The following is a 21,756-nucleotide window of genomic DNA, read 5'->3' on the forward strand; positions in this document are numbered from 1 at the left end:
CCAGCCCTTCCCTGTGTCCTGCTCCTGGACTGAGGCTCCAATTCCATGAACAGCACAGCTCCAACCCTTCCCTGTGTCCTGCTCCTGGACTGAGGCTCCAATTCCATGAACAGCCCAGCTCCAACCCTTCCCTGTGTCCTGCTCCTGGACTGCAGCTCCAATTCCATGAACAGCCCAGCTCCAGCCCTTCCCTGTGTCCTGCTCCTGGACTGCAGCTCCAATTCCATGAACAGCCCAGCTCCAACCCTTCCCTGTGTCCTGCTCCTGGACTGAGGCTCCAATTCCATGAACAGCACAGCTCCAGCCCTTCCCTGTGTCCTGCTCCTGGACTGAGGCTCCAATTCCATGAACAGCCCAGCTCCAGCCCTTCCCTGCTCCTGGACCCACAGTGAAGCTCCTAACTCCAATTCAACAGTCCATGAAAACAGAGCCCCTGCTCTTCTTTCCCGTGTCCTGCCCCTGGATTGCAGCTCCAATTCCATGCACAGCCCAGCCCCAGCTCTCCTGTGTCCTGCTCCTGCCCCAAACTCCTTTTCAACACTCCACACAAAGCAGAGCTCCAGCTCTTCCCCTTGTCCCCTGGACTGAGGCTCCAAACTCCAACAAACAATTCCATGAAACCCCGGCCAGATTCCAAAGTTCTGTATTTTTCAAAATAAAGATCACACGTTGTTTAGAGACAATCTACACAAGAGTTACAAAAAATAGTCGCCCAGGCAGAAGCATACACAGGTTTGTTAATTATACACATATGGTTACAAGTGTGCTTGCAAAAAAGTTCATTGGAAATATACACAAGGCTCTGTAAATGTACACCGTGTAGTGTTACAATTCTATATTCAAACGAGGAAAATTGACAGTATGTTACATTCACTTACAAGTAGACAAAATGCAAAATACAGTTCATCTTCTGTACAAAAAAGGGGGAGGTGATTCACACTTTACAAGGTGAAAAGGGGCTCTGATTGTAAGGAAAACTAGGAGGGGGCTGTACTTTTGCACTTTTTGTTTCTTACTGTCACAAAAGAAGCAAAACATTACTTTGTAAGATTCAAAAAAACACTATTTGGAACTGAATCAGGTCTGTAGAACATTTAGAAAGGATCTCTACCGTCCAACTAGGTGACAAATAAAACCAAGCAGTTTATTTTTCTTCCTTTTTTGTTTTTAAACATTAACTAGGCTGTATAAAGAGAACATTTCCTTCAAAAGAAAAAATTTACTTCTGGTTGAAATTACAATTTACAATATACAACACTATATGCTACGACCATAAAAGGTGTGAATATACACTGAAATGCACAGGTTTTGCTAAATTCTTTTTTTTTTCCTGTTTTCTTACCAAAAAACGGGTTTTATGTCGATTCAAACTTCTCCACATTTACATTACAGAGGTTTACAAATGTACAATTGTACAGTCAGAAGTATGTTCCACTACTAGGGTACATTATAGATACAGATCAGACATCAAAACAAGAAAATACTACAAATTTTTATATATGTAAAGTCTACACCAAGTATACACTATATATTTATAGAAGCAAGACCAAAGCCGAGTTGGATTTTTTTGTTTTTCCTCATGCTAAATAATCAAATTGTGTCTCTCCAGGTGAACAGAGGAGTGGGCATAAAAAACCCCCAAAATCCTCCACTTTTAGATCATGTCGGGTGTTTTCTCAAAACGCCAGCTAAGCTCCCTCCTTCAGCATGTCAGTCACAAATAAAATAGAAATAAAGCCATTAAAAAGTCCCCAAAACGGAATTTTGGTGTCTTTGTTTAAAACCAAACTTTAGCAAGTTGAATTTTTCTCTTTTTAGTATTTCTACCAGTGGTGTCACTGAACTAAAATTCCAACTTCTTGCTGATTTTTGGGTTAAAAGGAGGAAAAAAAACCCCAAAAAAAGGTATTTGCAAAAAAGGATGAATTAAAAACAGGGTTTTTTTTTTCCTGTTTTGTTTGTTGTCTTCGAACCAACCACCCTGAAAGTCTCCACATTTGGAATATAGATACAACAGTGAACAAAAATGTGGCCTTCCATGTACATCTGAGACCTATGTACAAGAATTCTATACACCAGTAAAACAGCAGGGCAATTAGTTAATTAAAAAAAATAATTAGTACATGTTATGCATAATAAAATTAAAGAAATTTACAAAGGCTTCTCTTTTTTTTTTTTTTGTGTGTTTTTTTTTTCTGCTTTTCTTTCTTTGTTTGTTTTTTTTTTTTTTTTTTGGTGGGTTTTGTTTGTTTGTGTTTTTTAGCAACCGTGGCGGGTGGTGTGGGTGGGCTCTGGGGGGGATTCCTGGTGGATTCCTGGGATCCTGGAGTGCCTCTGGAGCAGCCCCTGCTCAGATGATGCCGTTGGGGGGGCCGCAGATGGGCCCCAAATCCACCCCGTTTTTCATGTAGTATTTCTCCAGCTTGGCCAGGATGTGCTTGCCGTAGGTGTACTTGCGCAGCGTGGCGATGTGGGGCCGGATCTGAGGGCAGACAGCAAAAATGGGGATTCAGGAATACAGGAAGCCATGAAAAATGCCCCTTCCCTGCTCTCCAGCCCAGCTCCAGCCCTTCCCTGTGTCCTGCTCCCACATGGAAGCTCCAAATTCCAATTCAACATTCCATGAACAGCAGAGCCTCACACCTTCCCTGTGTCCTGCTCCTGGACTGCAGCTCCAATTCCATGAACAGCACAGCTCCAGCCCTTCCCTGTGTCCTGCTCCTGAACTGAGGCTCCAAACTCCAATTTAACATTCCATGAACAGCCCAGCTCCAACTCTTCCCTGTGTCCTGCTCCTGGACTGAGGCTCCAATTCCATGAACAGCCCAGCTCCAGCCCTTCCCTGTGTCCTGCTCCTGAACTGAGGCTCCAATTCCATGGAAACCACAGCTCCAGCCCTTCCCTGTGTCCTGCTCCTGGACTGAGGCTCCAATTCCATGGAAACCACAGCTCCAGCCCTTCCCTGTGTCCTGCTCCTGGACTGAGACTCAATTCCATGAAAAGCAGAGCTCCAACCCTTCCCTGTGTCCTGCTCCTGCCCTTGAAATGAAGCTCCAAATTCCAATTTAACATTCCATGAAAAGCACAGCCCCAGCTCCTCCCCATGTCCTGCCCAAATCAGGGTTTAGGAACCTGAGTGGGATCACACCCATCCCCTGGGTCAAACCAACTCCCCCAGACCCCAGAGGTCTTGGCTGGCACTGATGCCTCAGGTTTGGCTTTTCTATTTTTCAGATTTGCTTTAGTGAGTGGGGCTGGGTTCACATTATGGGATGGTGAGCTCTGCACAGAGCAGGGAGACAAAACAATTCCTGCTCCAGCTGGGCACCAAGGACAAATGAGCCCAATCTGAGCCCAGGAGCACAAACCCCGTGGGCTGGAGAGAGAAAAACAAGGCTGGGACTGCCTGGGCTAAAGCTGGGCTGGGACAATGAACTGCAAGGTGGGAATGGAGCAGAGCTGATCCCAGGGACAGACCCCGTGCCCGGCCGGGCATTTTGGGGCCATTTTGGGTCATCTTGGGTGCAGCCCTGGCTGGGCTCTGGTGCTGCCCAAGGTGGATCCATGGAGGAGATCCTTGGAATCAATCCCTGCTTTATTCTTTAGCTCAGTCTGGTCTCTGTCCTAGGGCAGCCTTCCCAAGGCATCAGCATCACACAATTCCTGGAATCCAGGCCATGTTCCCCAGTTCCCAGTGGGATTCTGCACAAGGCAAGCACTGGAGCTTTGAGTTAAATGGATTCCCACTGCCTGGGAAGGGTTAGATGGGATCTTGGGAAGGAATTCCTGGCTGTGAGGGTGGGGAGGGGCTGGGCTGGAATTGCCAGAGCAGCTGGGGCTGCCCCTGGATCCCTGGCAGTGCCCAAGGCCAGGCTGGAGCAAACCTGGGACATTGGGAGGTGTCCCTGCCATGGCAGGGGTGGCACTGGGTGGGATTTAAGGGTTCTCCCACCCAAATTCCATGGTTTCCATGATTTCACCATTCTCTCCTCTCCGAGTGGATGTCCAGCATTCCCTGCTCCAAGGCTGCCCACATCCCACCACTGCCCCAACCAGGGACCTCATCTCCAGCTGCTCCTGGCTCAGCAGCTCAGCCCCCCGTCCCTCCCATTCCTGTTCCACTCCAGGGATCCCAATCCCAAAAGCACAAATCCAGCCTGGCTCCCATTCCCAGCAGGACAGGAGTGACTCCTGTGCCCAGCAGAAGGAGCAGAGAAGCTCCAGTTCCAACCATTCCTTCTCTGTCCAGCTTCATCCCTCTCACTTTCTCCCTTTACTGACACAACTGTTAAGATCACTTTTCAATTTTGGTGTTTAAAATAAAAACCTTTTAAAAATCCCATTTTTAGCCCCATCCCAAGCTGCTGTTTTCCACAACCAGCAGCCATTCCCACAGCCCCTGGCTCCATTTTTCCAGGCTTTCCTGCAGCCTGGGATCACAGCTGAAATCACATTCACTCAGGCCCACTTAGCTGTCAACCCTGAGCTATTTTTGACAGCCCCACTGATAATCTAATTTGCATTTTATCCAAAGGCTTTGCTCCATGGGAAAAAGAAAGTAAGAAATGTTAGGAACCATAACTTGTATTTTTTTTTAATACACAACTCTCTGTTATGGATTAACAATTCCAGGGCCCTTCTGCTGCCACAGATAAATTGGGTGTATCCCTTGCCAGATATCTTTATTTAATTATCTTTAGCATTTCTTGTGGACTAAAACAGATTTGGGGTTAAAAGAATGACTCTGAGTGGCTCCTAAACCAAAGAATTAACATCCCTGAGGATTATTCCAGCTGTTTGTGTCGATTCAGTGCATGTGGAGGTCAAAGCAGCTTCCTCACAGAATTTCCCATTTCTTACAGAAAAATCAGTCTGCTTTAGTCAAGGATGCTTAAATATAATTTTTAAAAAGCTTCATTAGCATTTGAATACCTGCCATTGTTCAAAATAAATAAATCTCAGCTTTTCCAGACCTGGGTCAGTCAGGATTTCATTTCTCTGGCTGTACCTGGGCTTTTTCATCAAGGAACCCCAAGAAATGTCACTGAAGCAAATTAAAATCCCCTCAGCCCCACCCCCCATCTAAAGCCTGTTATTCTCCATCCCCTGCCATTCTACAGCCCTGCAAATGTGACCTTTAAAGGCAGAAAATGAAGATGTTCCCATCCCAGGGCTCCCTGCCCCAGGAGCAGCAGGCACAGGCTGGCAGCAAGGCAGATTTCATTTTGGGTAAATCTCAGCTCCTGGGATGGCTGTGCACCCACACTGCAGGGTAATGCCACACCATGGACCTGCAGGGTGTCAGGAGGATTCTCCATGGCAAGGGTGGTCAGGCGTGGGAACTGCCCAGGGAGGTCTGGAGTCCCCAGCCCTGCAGGTGGCACTCAGGGCTCTGCTGGGGACAAGGTGGGGACAGGGCACAGGCTGGGCTTGGTGGCCTTGGGGGCTTTTCCAGCCTCAGGGATCCCAAGATTCTGGGAAGTGTCACACCAAAACTCATTTAAAGTGAGAAACAGGATTTGAGGAATGACTGTGGGCTCAGAGGTGGCACCAGCGTGGTGGCACCAGGCAAGGCCAGTGGCCTTGGAGGGACATGGAGGGACAGGGGGGGCTGGCAGCCACAGGCACAGGGACACAGCCACAGCAGACAGGCAGAAGGACAGATCCAGCAGGGACAGGGACACAGAGGGACAGAGCCTGAGTGACACAGGGACAGTCACAGCGAGACACAGGGACACAGGCAGGGGGACACACTGGGACACAGGCAGAGGGGCACAGCCCCAGGGACACCAGAGGGACAGAGATGGGGGACACAAGCAGGGGACACAGCCTCAGGCCCGGGTGGCTCCCGGTGTCACTCCGATGTCCCCAGCCCGGCTGGCAGGAGCGCGGCGCCTGCTCGGTGCAGAACTGGGTCACTGGGACACGGGCACTGCTGCCAGCTGCAGCTCCAGCCCAGGGGCAGCTCCGTACTCCTCCAGAAAGCTGGAGAGGGATTTGTGACACAGGAATGGAGTGACAGCACACAGGGAATGGCTGCACTCCGACACAGGGCAGGGACAGATGGGACACTGGGATGCAATTGCTCCCTGGGCCCCCAAGCTCAGCAGCACCTGGAGCTGCTGGAGAGAGCCCAGAGGAGCCCCCGGAGCTGCTGCAGGGCTGGAGCCCCTCTGGAGCCAGGCTGGGAGAGCTGGGGGTGCTGCCCTGGAGAGGAGAAGGCTCCAGGGAGAGCTGAGAGCCCCTGCAGGGCCTGAAGGGGCTCCAGGAGAGCTGCAGAGGGACTGGGGACAAGGATGGAGGGACAGGAGCCAGGGAATGGCTGCCAGTGCCAGAGGGCAGGGCTGGATGGGATCTTGGCAATTGGGAATTGTTCCCTGGCAGGGTGGGGAGGGGCTGGGCTGGAATTGCCAGAGCAGCTGGGGCTGCCCCTGGATCCCTGGCAGTGCCCAAGGCCAGGCTGGACACTGGGGCTGGGAGCAGCTGGCACAGGGGGAGGGGTCCCTGGCACAGGGGGAGGGGTCCCTGGCACAGTGGAAGTGTCCCTGGGGCGGTGCAGGATGAGTTCTGAGGTCCTCCCAGCCCAAACCCTTCTGTACTTTCCACATTCCAGCCACTGAAACGCTCCAAGCCCTCTGCCATCACTTCCTGCACACCCAGCAGGGCCAGGCTGTCCCCCCCAGCCCCCGGTGCCCACCTTGTGCATGACAATCTTCCTCTGGGCTGGCTCTGCCACGTCGATCATCTTCTGCACCACGTAGTTGGCGTACTGATCCTTCATCATGGTGTATAAGGCACTGTGGGGGCCGTCGTTCATGGTGCACACCTCGTCGATCAGCATGGCCCGCTCCGTGCGCGACGCGTGCGTCACACACTTCTCCACCACATTGCTGCAGGGAGCAGGGAGCGTCAGGGGATGGAAGGGCTGGGGTGTGGATTGGGACGGGACGGATGGGATGGTGATGGGATGGATTGGGATTGTGTGGATTTGGATGGGATGGGATGGTATGGGAATGGGAATGGGAATGTGGATGGGAATCTGGATGGGTTGCATTTCCTTGTTCCTTTTCTTTGCGCTTTTTCCTGGGGCCTGGTGCATGGGGTGGTGCCTGGTTGGCCTGGCTTGTGGCCTTGTCCTGGGGACTGGGCATGGTGTTCTGGGCGAGGCTCGGGGCTGGGTCTGGGCTGTGGCCTGGGCATATGTGGCTGTGCCTGGATGCCTGGGAGTCCTTGGGCCTGTTGCCCTGTTGCTTGTCCTTGTGGCTTTGCATCTGGGCTGGGGCTGGGCCTGGCTGGGCTGAGGGGCGGCTGGGCTCTGGCTTGGGCTGTGGGCCTGGGTGGGCTGGTGCTTGGCCTGGGCCTGGGCTGTGCTGGGGTCCTGGGCTGCCCGGGCCCCCGGCCTGGGCCTGGCCCGCCCCTGGCCATGGTACACCTGCCATGGAGACTGTGAATGGGAACCAGAATGGGGAAAGAACTGGGATGGGAACTGGGAATGTGGAACTGGATGGGATTGAACCGGAGACTTGGATTTGGGACTGGGATGGGAACTGAGCACGGGATGTCTCCCCTGAGCTTTTCACCCAGCCCTAAGAAGATCTCCTGTGCTGCTACAGGGGCAGGGGATTTGTGCTGGCAGAGCCCAGCAATGTCAAACAGGATTTGGGATCTGGACCAGCTCCTATTTCACCCCAATCTGTGCCTTGGGATCTGAGTGGGAATCTGGGACCCGTTCAGGCCAGTGTCCAGTGATGCTCCATGGGGTCAGGGTCCACTCTCACAACACAGAAGCCAAGTTGCTGTTTTGAATTTCTCCCCAGTGGAACGTGGTGGGAATGGACACCCAATGTTAGAACAAGACGGAAATGCTGGTTCAGGAATGAAAAACCTCAGCCAAGCAGAGGATTTCCAGAATTCCTGAATACATTAATGAGCAGCCTGAGCTCTCTGGAGAGCCACAAGTAGGGTACATGAAAGGGGACCACGAGCTGTGCTGGGCTCATCCCACACCCCTGGCTGACTCACAGCATCACCCAGTGGGTTTGCTCAGCTCGGGGGACCCTCCACTAATTAATGGAGCTGGAAAGAAGATTGGGAAAAAAGAACCAGGCAAAGCAGGGAGGAAGAACCTGAAATAACAACGAGAAGACCACGCTCTCCTAATTCTCATTAATGTTCCACTTCCCTCGTGTCCATGGGTACTCTCATCAGAGGAAGGGGGAATTCTGAGCCTTTGAAGAGCTCAGCCTTCATGTTCCAAGGGCTGGAAGCTCATCCAGCAGGGATTCACACACGTGGGAAGCAGTGCTTTGTCCTGACATCACAAATACCTGGATCCTGCTTCACCCACGTGTGGCTCTGCAGCATCTGGGAATGCTGCAGCTCCCCTTGGAGGGGTCCCTGGCTGTGACTCCAAAGGGACCCAGCAAAAAGCTGGGAATGACTCTGTGAGTGGAAATTCCTCTGGGAAAAGTGGGATGGATTGTTGTTGCACTGATTTCCCAAACCTCCCCGTGGCTGGACACAGCATCCCAGGGCAGTGAATGCTCCTACTATCCAAGGGGTAGTGACAACTTAAACCCCATGGAAATAAATCAGATAAACCAAAACACACAAGAATTCCTGGTTGAATTCAGGAACCTGGATTAGAGCTATCCTTCCACATGTCCATCCTCCTCCACGACACACTGGCTGACACACCTCACTTTATAACTGTTATAAATAACAATTTTTTATGAAGCAAAAGTCTCTTTCACCTCCCCTACACCCACCCCTAAGTCTTCTGCAGCTCTTCCATGGGTCCATGCTCCCAGGGGGAGAACTTAAGGAAGGAATCTCTACCTGGCAAATTTATGTTGACTCAACACAAGCACGTTGCCTCTGATTTCTGCTACGATCTTGCTCTTGTCCTCGGGCCGGCCGTGCTCCAGGACGTGCTGGATAACGTAATTCCCATACTGATCCTGGGGGGAGACAGCACAAATGGCCACAAAAGGTGGGCAAGTGGACTAGAAGAATTCCCAACAAACTGATTCCCAAAGTGCACTCAGAGTTAGAAGTTGAACTGAAGATGAGTTGTAATATTTACTGTACAAATCAGCTCAATGCTTTCTATTTCTGCAAAAATGTGCATTCTAGGGTGGTACCAGGTGGTAAAATGATGCATTTTTGTAGAAATTGTGTTATCTATAGAACTCAAAATTATGTCCTTGCACAGGGAATGTCCATATTTTGCTTATTCCCAGTTTTTTTCCCTCTCTCCAGGTTCAAACCTACCAAATCCCACATCCTGGAGGGGTGTGCCACAGGTCTGGCAACAGGACACTGCTCTAAATTTGGGAATTTTCAGACCACAGGATATTTATTTTCCAGTTCAGGGTACCACAGGCATGGCCTGATGTCCGTGCTCAGCCTCCTCCCACTTCCCAGTGGAGCACACAGGACGTGGGCACTGGACCAGCTCATATTTCACCAGTTTGTGCCTTGGGATCTGAGTGGCAACTGGGGAACTGGACCCCAGGACTGGGTTTGCTGCTTCCTCCACAGGCCCCAAGAGCAGAACCCACCCTGGCACACCGGGCTCTCCCAGGGACTGCAGGGAGGAGGGAAGGCAGCCAGGAGGGGATGAGCACAGAACCAACTCTTTTGAACAATTCCAGTGACTCGGCACCTCCTTTTCCTTGGAGTGATCAGCTCCTGGCACCCCTCCTGCTCTTCCCTGCACTGGAGAGAAGCACCAGGACACGGGGCCTCCCCAGGCAGGGAGGTGCCAGCACCCCTGGCACCCCCTGGACCTGTGCCCGTGGCCAAAGCAGGCGGTGCTGATGAAACTCCTGCCTGCTGTGCTCACTCCCATCCCTTCTCCAGGTGGGAATGCTCCCTGCAGGAGCTGTCCCAGCGCCCAGCAGTGACCTGGGCACACTGCAGCCCCCTCCCCACTGACCTGCACCAGCTGCTCTGTGTGCTGGTGGAGCTCCTCCAGGATGGGCAGGGTCTGCTCGGGCAGACAGTGCTCCAGGATCCTCTGGATCACCCGGCAGCCGTAGGGGTGCGTGGACAGAGCGAACACCTGGGGACAAAGGACAGGCAGCAACGTGCCATTAGTCCTTGGCAATCCCAGAAACCTGCCAGGACTCCTGCAGGGAATGCCAGCTCCAGGCAGCACCAGCTGGGAAACACCCACTGGGATCCCAGGCACATCCCATCCCCACCTGGGGAAGTCTCAGCTTCCCCATCTATGAAAAACAAATGGTAAAACCTCTTGATTCATAAAAAAAACCCCTGGAACAACCAAGCACTGCTGGAAGCTCGGTTATTCTTTCCAAATGATTCCAGCACATTGTTTGCCAGCACAAATTTTAAGCTATTTAAGAAATGCTATGAGCCAGAAAAGTTAAAAATGCCCAGGAAAGGATTTTCCTCAACTGTTTGGATTTGTTTAAAAGCCTTAACAGTGCTTAGGAGAAGTGACAACAAAGAACCTTTCTCATTTCTCATGGATTAGCAGATCTGTGGGTGAGAACATGACACACTCTGTTACTGCTGCTCCATTTTCTGTCTGAAGCACCAAGTCCCATTTGGTTGCTTTGATTTAACAACAGCAGCAAATCCAAGCACTGAAGTTTAAATCAACAGTCACACATTTTTAATAACTGGTGAGCAAACCCTGCAGGGAAACAGGGCTTGGAGTGCAATTAACTGCAGGAAAATCATCTGGAGGTGCTAAGTTGAATCTGCTGTGTGAAGCTTCAGATACAACTGTGACAACTGGTCAAGGAAATGTCAGTGCCATCAGCTGAGCTCTCTGAGATGTTTCTGCCTTCCCAAACTCCCAGTGGAAAATCCAAGCCTAAACTCTAATCAGGAGCAAATTTCCTGCTTGTTTTGACCCAAGCAACCAAACCCTCACTTTCCCTGGACTCCCAGCTCCTGGTTCCTGCTGTATTAGCCCCTGGCTGTCCTCACATTCCTGGGGCAAGTCCTCAAAACTTCAAAGTGCCCCTGCAAAGCCAATTCAATTGAGGTTGGGAACACTGGAAATGCAGCACTTTTGTACTGGGACCTGAGGCAGGCAGAGTAAAGCCAGGCACAGCTGATACCCAGTGATCAGATCAGGAGAGGACACCAATAAAAAAGCAAAGAACTAAGAGAGTCAAGGACAATTGCCCATTTCTAGATGAAATTCCTGCTTCTTCCCTGCCCTGAGGCCCCTGGGAATCAGCATCCAGCATTGCTCTAAGCCACCTGCACAGACAGGGATCATAATGAAACTTTGCTCTCCTGTGCACCCCCCATTTTCCTCTCTGCTCCCTTCAAAGAGAAACAAATCTGAAGTGCACAAAGTTCACCAATTCTTTGGGTTATCAGGGTCACCTGTCACTAAAAGGGGATCAGCTCTGGGCTCAGAACTTGCTGGGATTTTACACAAGTGAGGTGATAAGGAATTAATGAAGTTTAGACAGGACTAAGGTACTTGAGCAACACAAAACTGCTCACCACCTTCACTGGGAAGATGGGAGAGCCTTGTTCACCTTATCACCTAAAAATATTCAATATTCCAAGAGAACAGACTCTTGCAAGGAGGTTTCACTCTGACAGCTCTGCCCAGAAATGGAACACAGATGTGACCAAGGAGTTTCTGGACTTTCACGTGGCTGCATCAACCCTGCAAGCAACGGCTGCTAAAACTGAGAATTCCCAGGAGCTGAAGTCCCAGCCACTCTGAGGCTGCTCCAAGCTGGCAGCAGGAGCTGGGCAGGGCCTCACCTGTCCCTTGAAGGCATCAATGATGAACTGCAGGGACTGGGGCTGCACACACTCGATGCACTTCTGCACCACGTGGTTCCCGTTCTGGTCCTTGACGCACTTGAGCACGTGCCCGTCCAGCTCCCGAACCATCTCGTTCTACAGAGGACACAGCACAAACAGAAAGCACCACCAGCATCCCCAGCTCAGAGGGCACAGCTGGCACTGCTGGCCTGGGCAGGGATGGCACAGAGTGAGGGGTGCTCCCATGGCCAGGAGGTGAGGCTTGGCTGGACACAGAAACCAGCAGGGAAAATCCTGCCCTGACACCCCGCTAGCTGCTGGGAGGGGCCCTGGAACAGGAGCTTGGAGCTCCATTCCAACCCAACCCATCCTGGGAGCCTAGGAAGATGAAGCCCTCCTTCCTGATGAGCATCCTCTTCCAAGCACCCAAATTAAAGAAATCCTAAGTGAGCCACAGCTCTCCTTTTTGCATCCCCCATTTTCCTCTCTGCTCTCCTCAAGAGAAGCAAATCTAAGATGCAAAAAGTTCACAAACTCTTTGGGTTATCAGGGTCACCTTCACTAAAACAGGGTCAGCTCTGGGCTCAGAACTTGCTGGGATTTTACACAGGTGATAATTAAGGAATTAATGAAGTTTAGACATGACTATGTACCCCACGTGCAGAGTGGAAGTTTCACTCACAAACACAAATGACACTTTGGGGCATTTAATGCTTTGACAAGATCTGGGTGAATTCACTTTTAAAACTGAACCAAACCCAGGAATTTAGGGAGCAATGAGTACTGAAAAATGCCACTCTGGAGGAGACAGTAAATCCTTGAAGCAGCAGTGCTGGAGCCTGGGCACGGCCCTGCTGACACACTTGGCTCAGGCTCAGCCTTAAGGGAAGGACCACTCCTAAAGCCTCTTTCATATCTTTAATTTCATAACCTACATTGAGATTCCTGTTACAACCATTCCCAACCCTTTCTGCCCAGCGTATTTTTCATCTCAATTCATTGTTCCTAAAGCCCTTGAGGAAGTGCTTTATTAATGAGCTCTGAGTGGGGCTATCAGGCACATCTCTCCAAAGCCAGGACGAGGAGCTCCTCATCCATCTCCCTGCAGGAGCGCAGGATGCTGACCCACATAGCAATAACTTGGTGAATATTAAAGGCAAAACTCTTCCTTCAAGGGATTTAAAAATCTCTTTTAATTCACCCTCATTTTCAGTTTTCCCTACACACACAATCTGCTTCCAGGGAATTAACAGAGAAGCAGCCCCATGGCCAGGGAAGGGGTATGAGACAACCAAGGACAGCGGCACGGACTCGTCACGCACAAGGAACACCACAACCATGCCAGGAACCACAAGAGAGACGGGAGGGAACAGCTCAGGAACATCAAACATCAAGAAGAAAGTTAAAATTGAAACTTACAATTACCTGCTGGTCTGGGGGGATGAACTCCAGGGCCTTCTGGATCACCCTGCAGCCGTACATCTGCAGGGCCAGGGACAGCACGTGCCCACGGATGCGCTCTGCCAGCGCCAGCTTCTGCTCCAGGCTGCCAAACTGGGACAGGAGAAACACTCACTGCAAGGACAAACCCCTGCCCTGGCCACTGGCACTGCCCTCCCACCCTGGAGGCAGGAGCTGCCCACTGAGAAGGATCAACCCCAGGGCAAAGGGGGAAGTGGCACAGCCAGACAGGTTCTGTGTCTGCCTGCACTCCCCAGAGGGGCTGGGGCCACCAGGGTGAGCAACCAGCCCTGGACAGGTCACAGCCCCAGGGCTGCCAGAGCTCCACAAGTGCTGGGACAACGTCTCAGGCATGCACAGGGTGGGGATGCTGGGGTGTGTGGGCAGGGCCAGGAGCTGGATTTGAGCCTTGTGGGTCCCCTTCAGCTCAGGAGGTTCTGGGATCCTGACTCTCAATGACTGGGCAGAAGCACCAGAACACCTGGTGAAGGACCAGCCCAGTGTCCAGAGAGAGGGCTGGAGGGACAGAACACTTTCCAGCAGCTGCTGTTACTGGAGAAGTTTCTCCCTTGTTCCCAAGGCCAGGAGCACTGACAGCTCAGCAGAGGACCCTGGACAGGCTGTGCTGCATCTGCACCTCACAGAATGCCAGGGGGGTTGGGGCTGGAAGGGACCTTAAGGCTCAGCTCATTCCAACCCCCACCCACTTCCCACTGGAAATTTACATCTCCTGAACGTTGCTGTTTATCACAACATATTTTGCTTTTTGAAGTGTTTCTTTTCAGATGAATCTGAGTCCCACCCCTCAGTCACCCCAGCAGTGAAAATCCTACAGCTTGTGGGGAGGAGATTGTGCCAGTGCTGAAGGGGTTTAGCCTGGAGGCAGGGTTTTCCAGGCTCGTCCAACACCTCAGCACAGCAGGAGTGCCAGGAAGAGCTGCAGGGGAGGGCAGACTCACCTCAAAGAACTTCTGAATGACGTAATTCCCAAACACATCCACCATGAGCTGATAGGCTGCCTGCAGGATCTCGTTGAACACCAGCTGACGCTCTGCTGGGGTGGCACGCTCCAGTTTCAGCTGAATAAATCTGAAAAGCAGGCCTTGGAGTGATGCCACGGGCACAGCTGTTCATTCAACCCCTGCCCAAAGCCTCACCCGTGTGTTCCAGAAACAACCATGAAAAATCCCATTATGGCATGAAGATTAAGCACTTTCATTAACCTAAGCTTCCTATCACAAGTTAAATATTCAAATTTAAGACATTTTAGTCACCCACAACTTGCAAAGCTCTTGCAGACACAGATATTTTGTCCAGCCATCTGACAGCTCGGGGTGGTCACAGCCATGGGGTCCAAGGCCACATGTTGGAATCTCCATCCCAAGCAAAGCAGATCCCAATGGAGTAATGGAGGATGGCCTCGTGTCCAGCTGGCTTTTACAATGGATTTGGCTGTGCCAGCAGGATGAGTGAGCAAACCACAAAGCAGGGAAGCTCCTTTTCCCAGAATTCCCAGAATCCCTGGGTTGGAAGAGACCTTCAAGCTCATCCAGTCCAACCCAGCCCCAACACCCCAACTCCCCCCTGGCACCCAGTGCCACATCCAGGCTTTGTTAAACACCCCCAGGGATGGGGACTCCACCACCTCCCCGGGCAGAACATTCCAGAACTTTATCACCTTTCTGTAAAACCTTTCCCTGCTCTCCAGCCTGTATTTCCCTTGGGGCAGCTCCAGGCTGTGAGCTCTGGTTGTGTCAGTGCCTGCAGACAGAGCCCAGCCCCAGCTGAGCACAGGCACCTTTCAGGAGCTGGCAGAGGGATGGGGGCAGCCCTGAGTCTCCTTTTCTCCAGGCTAAATTCAAGGAGGAATTCCTGCCACCACAACACCCCCAGGCATGCACAGGGTGGGACTGTTGGGGTGCCTGGGCAGGGCCAGGAATTGGACAGGATTTTGAGGTGGGATTTCTAAGAAGAATTTCTAGGTGGGGTTTCTAGGCAGGATTTCCTCACTGGAAGAGTGTTCAGGCATTGGAACCACCCAGGGAGGTCTGGAGTCCCCATCCCTGGAGGAGCCAATGTCCCTGGACTGGACGATCCTTGGGGATTCTGAGCGTGACACTGGCCTGGCTTTTCCTGCTTATTGCCTGATGTGCCTCAGCTTGGGGAAGTGAGACAAAACACAACTGTGAAACTCAGCTGTGAAACACAACCACCAAAGCACAACCACCAAAACACAACTGTGAAACTCAGCTGTGAAACACAACCAGCAAAACACAACCAGCAAAACACAACTGTGAAACTCAGCTGTGAAACACAACCATCCAAACACAACCAGCAAAACACAACCATCCAAACACAACCATCCAAACACAACCACCAAAACACAACCATCCAAACACAACCACCAAAACACAACCAACCAAACACAACCACCAAAACACAACCAACAAAACACAACTGCAAAAACAACAACCACAAAATGGAACCAACAAAGCAACAACCACAAAACACAACCGCGAAACACAACTGCAAAATGGAACCAACAAGACACAGCTGCAAAACTCAATCACAAAATGGAACCAACAAAACACCAAGCACAAAACTCAACTGCAAAACTCAACTGCAAAACTTAACCACAAAATGGAAGCAATGAAACAAACACAAAACACAACTGCAAAATGCAACCAACAAAACTCAACCGCAAAACAGAACCCCAGAACAGACCCACCAAAACACAAGCACCAAGCAGAAGGGATGCTCCCCGAGGAGCAGCCGTGCCCACCTGGATCCGTGCTGATCCTGGGAGAACTCCATGATGTGGCCGGCGATCTCGCGCAGCTGCAGGTTGGGGTAGCGGTTGTTGCGGAAGTCCTCGAGCAGGCGGCTGCGGCCCGAGGGCATCACGTCGGACATGCCGTAGCGCAGGCGCGAGGACGGGAACAGCGTGCTGCTGGGGCTGAACAGGCTGGAGGCGCTGCTGGCGCTGCGGTACTTGGCCTCCGCCCCCGGCGCCGCCGAGATGTAGCGGCCGCTGCCGTTCGTCAGCCCCCCTGCGAGGGAACAGGGCAGGGATGGGATCAGGGAATGGGGCAGGGATGGGGTGAGGGAACGGGGCAGGGATGGGATCAGGGAACGGGGCAGGGATGGGATCAGGGAACGGGGGGCATGGATAGGATGAGGGCAGGGATGGGATGAGGGCATGGGTGGGACAAGGGAACAGGGCACGGATGGGATAAGGGAACAGGGCAGGGATGGGGAAAAAGGAACAAGGGGACAAGGCATGGATAGGGATAAGGGAACAGAGCATGGATAGGGACAAGGGAACAAGGCACAGATGGGCCTCGTGGGACAAGGGAACAAGACATGGATAGGCCTCATAGGGACACAGGTGTGACACTGGATCCCCCAGTTCTGTTCCAACATGGGGGTCGGGGGCGGTGTCTGACATTCAGCCAAGCAGGATTTTGAGGTGGGATTTCTAAGAAGAATTTCTAGGTGGCATTTCTAGGTAGGATTTCCTCACTGGAAGAGTGTTCAGGCATTGGAACCGCCAGGGAGGTTTGGAGTCCCCATCCCTGGAGATGCCAAAGGAAGGAACTTGCTGCACTCAGTGCCCGGTGGAGACTGGTCACAGGTTGGACCTGAAGACCTTGGAGGGCTTCCCCAACCTTGATGATCCTGTCTTATGATGTTCAGGCCTTGGAGCTGCCCAAGGAGGTTTGGATTCCCCATCCCTGGAGGTGTCCAAGGAGTTCCTGGGCATGGCACTCAGCTGGGCTGAGCTGATCAGTCACAGGTGGGACCCAATGACCCCAAAGGGCTTTTCCAACCTCCACGATCCCATTTTGTGATTCCTGACTGAGCTGAATGAGCTGCCCACTAAGGAATTTAGATGGGGATGTGTCCAAGCATCTGTGGCACTGCTGGATTAGGGTGGGAACAGAGAACTCTGATGATCCCTTCTAAACCAGGACATTCTGTGATTCTGACTCTATTCAACGATGTCACATCTGTGACTGTGGCTTTCTGGCAAAGTGTAACAACTTCTGTGCCTCCTTCTGTGTCCAAAATGTCTAAACCAGAGCAGTGGCAATCCCAACAGTCCCAAATTTTAGCTTTTTTACTGTTTCCACTGCCTTTGCCTCCATCCTCAGGTTTTTCCCACCTCTCCTGCTGCCCTGGCAAGGACTGAGTTAAAAGAAGTGTGCCGGGGGTGGGAGATGGATATAAAAGTATAAAAAATGTAGATATAAAAGCACAAATCACTGTTAAACACAGGTAAATACCAATAAATTAAAACCAAGAAAGACTTTAAACCCCTGTGCTTTCACAAATGGCTGAAATCTCTGCAGCCACATTAACAGAGATGCTGTGGGACCCCAAAACAGGAACATGGGGACAGGTGATGCTTCATCCCACAAAGAAAAACTCTGATAGGAACAAACTTAAACCTTCCAGGGCTGCTTCCCTGGCTGCAGTTTTTAAGGATGTGGCTCAGCACGGTGGCAGAGGATTTGATTTCTGCCTTTCCTGCAGGGCTTGGGATCCCTCTGCTGGTGCAGGAGGAGCCTGCATGGATTTTCCTGGGTGGAACAAAGTCCAGGGAACACGTCCTGATCACACAGGGACCTGCAGGGCCCAGGTGAGGCAGGGGAATGAGCTGCAGGAATCTGTGCCACTGAAGGGAGAGCTCCAAGGAAACCCTGGCAGGGCTGGCTGCAGAGAGGCAGCCTCTGGCAGCTGGGCTGGAATTAAAGAATTCCATAAAAACAGAGCTGAGGGAGCTGCTCTCCACAGCCATCAACACCTGGAGGAAGCACCAATGCAGGAGGAAACAGGAGAACTCTGTATCTGATAACAGCCCAATGAATTATTCATGATGACCTCCGTGGCTCACTTCCAACCCAGGATGACTTTTCATGGATTTCAAGATGAAATCCCCCAAAATCAGAGTCACCCCAGGTGACATCTGACCTACAGCCTCACCCAGCATGGAACCAGCCACGGAGGGGTCAAGGCTACAAAGACAGGAATATTTTGGGAAGATGGGAAGCCTCACACTGATCCTCTGCAGCACAACCCATTTCTGGGGTGCTTATTCCAATTTCTTTCCAGAGTTTGTTCCCAGACAGATCCACCTTCCTCTGATCCAGAGGAATTCTTAAGATTCTTTGATTCCAAAGAATTTTTAGGATTTTTTTTGTCTTTTTTTTCCTGCAAGGGCAACCAGCTTTTTCCTAGGTTTGGAATCTGCTTCCTCCTCAGGACTAATTTATTGTGGCCATTTAACTGTCAGCCAAGGCCTCCACAGCTGCATAAATAAAGTCAAAATCCTTCCAGTCCTATTAAAGCTCTGAACAAGGCACAATGGTAAATCTAAACTTGATCTCCAAGAATCTTATTTATGACTATTCCAGCTAACCTAGAGCCAGCACTGGATTTATCACACATGCATGGAACACACACAATAAATACACAGGCTGCTGAGGGGGGAGAACTGCTCTGAGGAGCAGGAGTTTCCTTAAACCCGGCAGATTCATGACACAACCAAAACCAAGTGAATTTTTGCAGGAAATATTAAATTACCTGGTACAGGGGCAACAAATAATCTCTTTGGTTTGTTTATGAGGGAATGAACACTGCAGGAGGTTCAGATGGGCACTGCTTTATTATTTAATATTTGCTTTATTTATTTTTAAGATTTATTTTATTGCAGGCCAGGCAGAAGCTCTTTGAGAAGATTCAGCTGCACAAAGTCATGGATCTTCCCAAAATGATTCCTCCTGTGCTTTTGATAAGGCCACACTGATGGGAAATTTTCCAAGGTAAACTCACCAAATCCTCAGCTCAAAGCTGAGCCCCGCTCCAGGGAATACTGGTTAAAAGGAGGAACTGTATTCCAAGCTCATTATTCCCAATTTAATGGGTATTTTAAAATATCCCCTTTAAAACCATTTAAATTGAAGAACAACTCTCCTTATCTAGTTTATTCCACAAACCATTGCTGCTGTTACCAAGACCAGTGAAAGAAAATCCTGTTTTATAAACACTTGGGAATATTATCCCTAATTTTGAGCTGAGGAAATGTCTCAGGTTGGAAATGGGGAGTGTGTTCTGTGTGCCCTCTGTCAGAGCTGGGCAGCTCTCTGCTGTCCCTGGGGCAGGTTTCTTTCTCTCTGCCACAGCCAACCCTCCCTCCAGGAGATCTCTGCTGTCCATGGCCACTGAGTGTCCCTGCAGGGCTGATCCAATTCCAGCATCCCATGGGGAGATGCTGCGCCCAGGGGAGGAGCCAAGCATTCCTGCCTGGATCCAATCTGCCCTGGAACAGCCCAGCAGCCTTTGCCCCCTGCATTCCCAGAGGAGCAGCTTTCTGCTGCCCTGCATTCCCAGAGGGAGAGCAGGCCCATCTCCAGCAGCCCTGGAGCTGCAGAGGAAAACTCCCCCCTTGTGCAGGATCCCTGCTCCAGCAGAGCCACAGCTGGCACTGCAGGAGGGCTGAGCCCCCCTGGCATGGGACTGTGCCCCCACCCTGAGCCACAGCGTGCCAGGGCCTGCTCTCACTCTGCCAGGGCTTGGTTGCACTCTTGCATTTGGATTTTTCATTTCCCAGTACAGAACTGTTATTCCCATTCCCATATCTTTGCCTTCATTTGAGCCCCTTCATTTCAGAATTACAATAATTCAGAGGGAGGGGGTTTGCATTTTCCATTTCAGGGGAGGCTCCTGCCCTCCTCAGCAGACACCTGGCTGTTCACACCAGGACAGGAAATGAGAAGGAAAGATGGAAACCTGTTCCCAGCTGAACCCTGCAGGACACACACTCCAGGAGGGCTGGACCTGAATTCAGGATTGCTCTCCACCTGAAGGATTGTGTGACCCCAGAACTGCTGCCCAGGGATGCCCCAGGAGAGCAGAGCAGGCTCTTACCCAGGTTGAGGCTGGAGGAGGATCCGTGTGAGGACAAGGAAGGAGGAGGAGTCTGCGAGTGCCCGGGGCCCTGGCTGGGCAGGGGCATCCCCACGGGCCCGGGCGAGGAGGAGAAGCCCAGGCCGTTGTAGAAGCTGTGCCCGATGGGGGTCAGGCTGCTCGAGGTCCTCTTGTAGAGCTCACTGCTGCCCGTCAGAGAGTCCCGGCGAGAGCCGCTGCCCGTGGTGGAGTTGGCCACTGCGGAAAGGGGAACGTGGGAAATGGGAATATGGGAATATGGGGGATATGGGAAATGGGGGATATGGGAAATGGGGGATATGGGGGATATGGGGGATATGGGGGATATGGAATATGGGGAATATGGGAAATATGGGGGATATGGGGGATATGGGGGATATGGGATATGGGGGATATGGGGAATCTGGGGAATATGGGAAATATGGGGGATATGGGGAGGATATGGGGAATATGGGAAATGGGAAATGGAATATGGGGATATGGGAATAGGGGATATGGAATATGGGGATCGGGAGGGGCAATGGGGAATATGGGCATATGGGAAATGGGGAATATGGGAAATATGGGAAATGGGAACATGGGAAATATGGGACATGGGGAACTATGGGCACTATGGGAATATGGAAATGGGAATGGAAATGGGGAATATGGGAATTGGGAAAGGAAATGGAGAATATGGGAAATGGGGAATATGGGAAATATGGGAAATGGGAAATATGGGAAATGGGGAATATGAGAAATGGGGAATATGGGAAATGGGGAATATGGGGAAACGGGGGAAACTGGGGAATATGGGGAATATGGGGAAATGGGGAAATGGGGAACGGAGAAAATGGGGAAATGGGGGAAATGGGGAAACGGGAAAATATGGGAAATGGGGAAATGGAGAAAATGGGGAAAACAGGAAAATGGGGAAAATGGGAAATCAGGGAAAATGGGGGAAAATGGGAAATCAGGGAAAATGGGGGAAATAGGGGAAAACAGGGAAAATAGGGGAAAATGGGGGGAAATGGGAAAAACAGGGGAAATGGGGAAATGGGGGAAATGGGGAAAATGGGAATATTGGGAGAAATGGGAGATGCCACCAGCCCCAACACTGGAGAGCCACAACTCCACTGCACTGGGCTGGTGCTTGGGAAAGTGAGCAAATGCAGTCATTGAAGCCAGTCAGAGTCATTAAAATCATTAAAGCCCTTCAGTGTCATTAAAACCACGCTGTTAATGATAAAACAGCCAAACATGGGATCTTGTCATTGCCTTCAGTGCTTTGGAGAATTTCCTGTGACAGAGCACACGGAGAAACAGCTCCAAAAATGCCTGAGCAGAAAGGTCAAAGCATGAAAATGTCCTTGAAGGAAGGGACCATGCTTTGGGGACACACCGAGCACTCTGGGGACATGGTGAGCACTTGGAGACACACTGAGACCTTTGGGGACATGGTGAGCACTTGGAGACACACCGAGCACTCTGGGGACATGGTGAGCACTTGGAGACACACTGAGACCTTTGGGGACACACCGAGCACTCTGGGGACATGGTGAACCCTTGCAGACATGCTGAGATTTTTGGAGACAGACTGAA

General features: G+C 51.3%; 2 protein-coding genes across 7 annotated transcripts in view; both read right to left on the reverse strand.

Annotated features, from left to right (window-relative positions):
* LOC127060392 (keratin-associated protein 10-4-like) lies at positions 1–6,690 on the reverse strand. The gene is made up of 2 exons (XM_050983172.1): positions 2,644–6,690; positions 1–306 (listed from the first exon to the last, which is right to left on the reverse strand). The coding sequence occupies exon 1, from the start codon at positions 6,640–6,642 to the stop codon at positions 5,539–5,541; it is 1,104 nt and encodes a 367-aa protein (XP_050839129.1). The 5' UTR covers positions 6,643–6,690; the 3' UTR covers positions 1–306; positions 2,644–5,538.
* The window catches only part of PUM1 (pumilio RNA binding family member 1), a 79,462-nt gene continuing 58,333 nt past the window's right edge, over positions 628–21,756 (reverse strand). For 3 of the 6 annotated variants that reach the window (XM_050983166.1, XM_050983165.1, XM_050983164.1), the window contains exons 14-22: positions 20,158–20,394; positions 16,010–16,277; positions 14,187–14,316; positions 13,192–13,320; positions 11,764–11,901; positions 9,941–10,066; positions 8,839–8,960; positions 6,698–6,890; positions 628–2,482 (exon numbers count right to left, since the gene is read on the reverse strand). In XM_050983166.1, the coding sequence (XP_050839123.1) occupies positions 2,351–2,482; positions 6,698–6,890; positions 8,839–8,960; positions 9,941–10,066; positions 11,764–11,901; positions 13,192–13,320; positions 14,187–14,316; positions 16,010–16,277; positions 20,158–20,394 (1,475 nt within the window). In that variant the 3' untranslated portion in view covers positions 628–2,350. Of the gene's footprint in view, positions 2,483–6,697; positions 6,891–8,838; positions 8,961–9,940; positions 10,067–11,763; positions 11,902–13,185; positions 13,321–14,186; positions 14,317–16,009; positions 16,278–20,157; positions 20,395–21,756 lie in introns of all 6 variants that reach the window. The other 3 variants (XM_050983163.1, XM_050983162.1, XM_050983161.1) reach the window with 1 other exon arrangement.

This window comes from Serinus canaria, chromosome 23, assembly GCF_022539315.1.
Source record: "Serinus canaria isolate serCan28SL12 chromosome 23, serCan2020, whole genome shotgun sequence".
Taxonomy (NCBI): Eukaryota; Metazoa; Chordata; class Aves; order Passeriformes; family Fringillidae; genus Serinus; species Serinus canaria.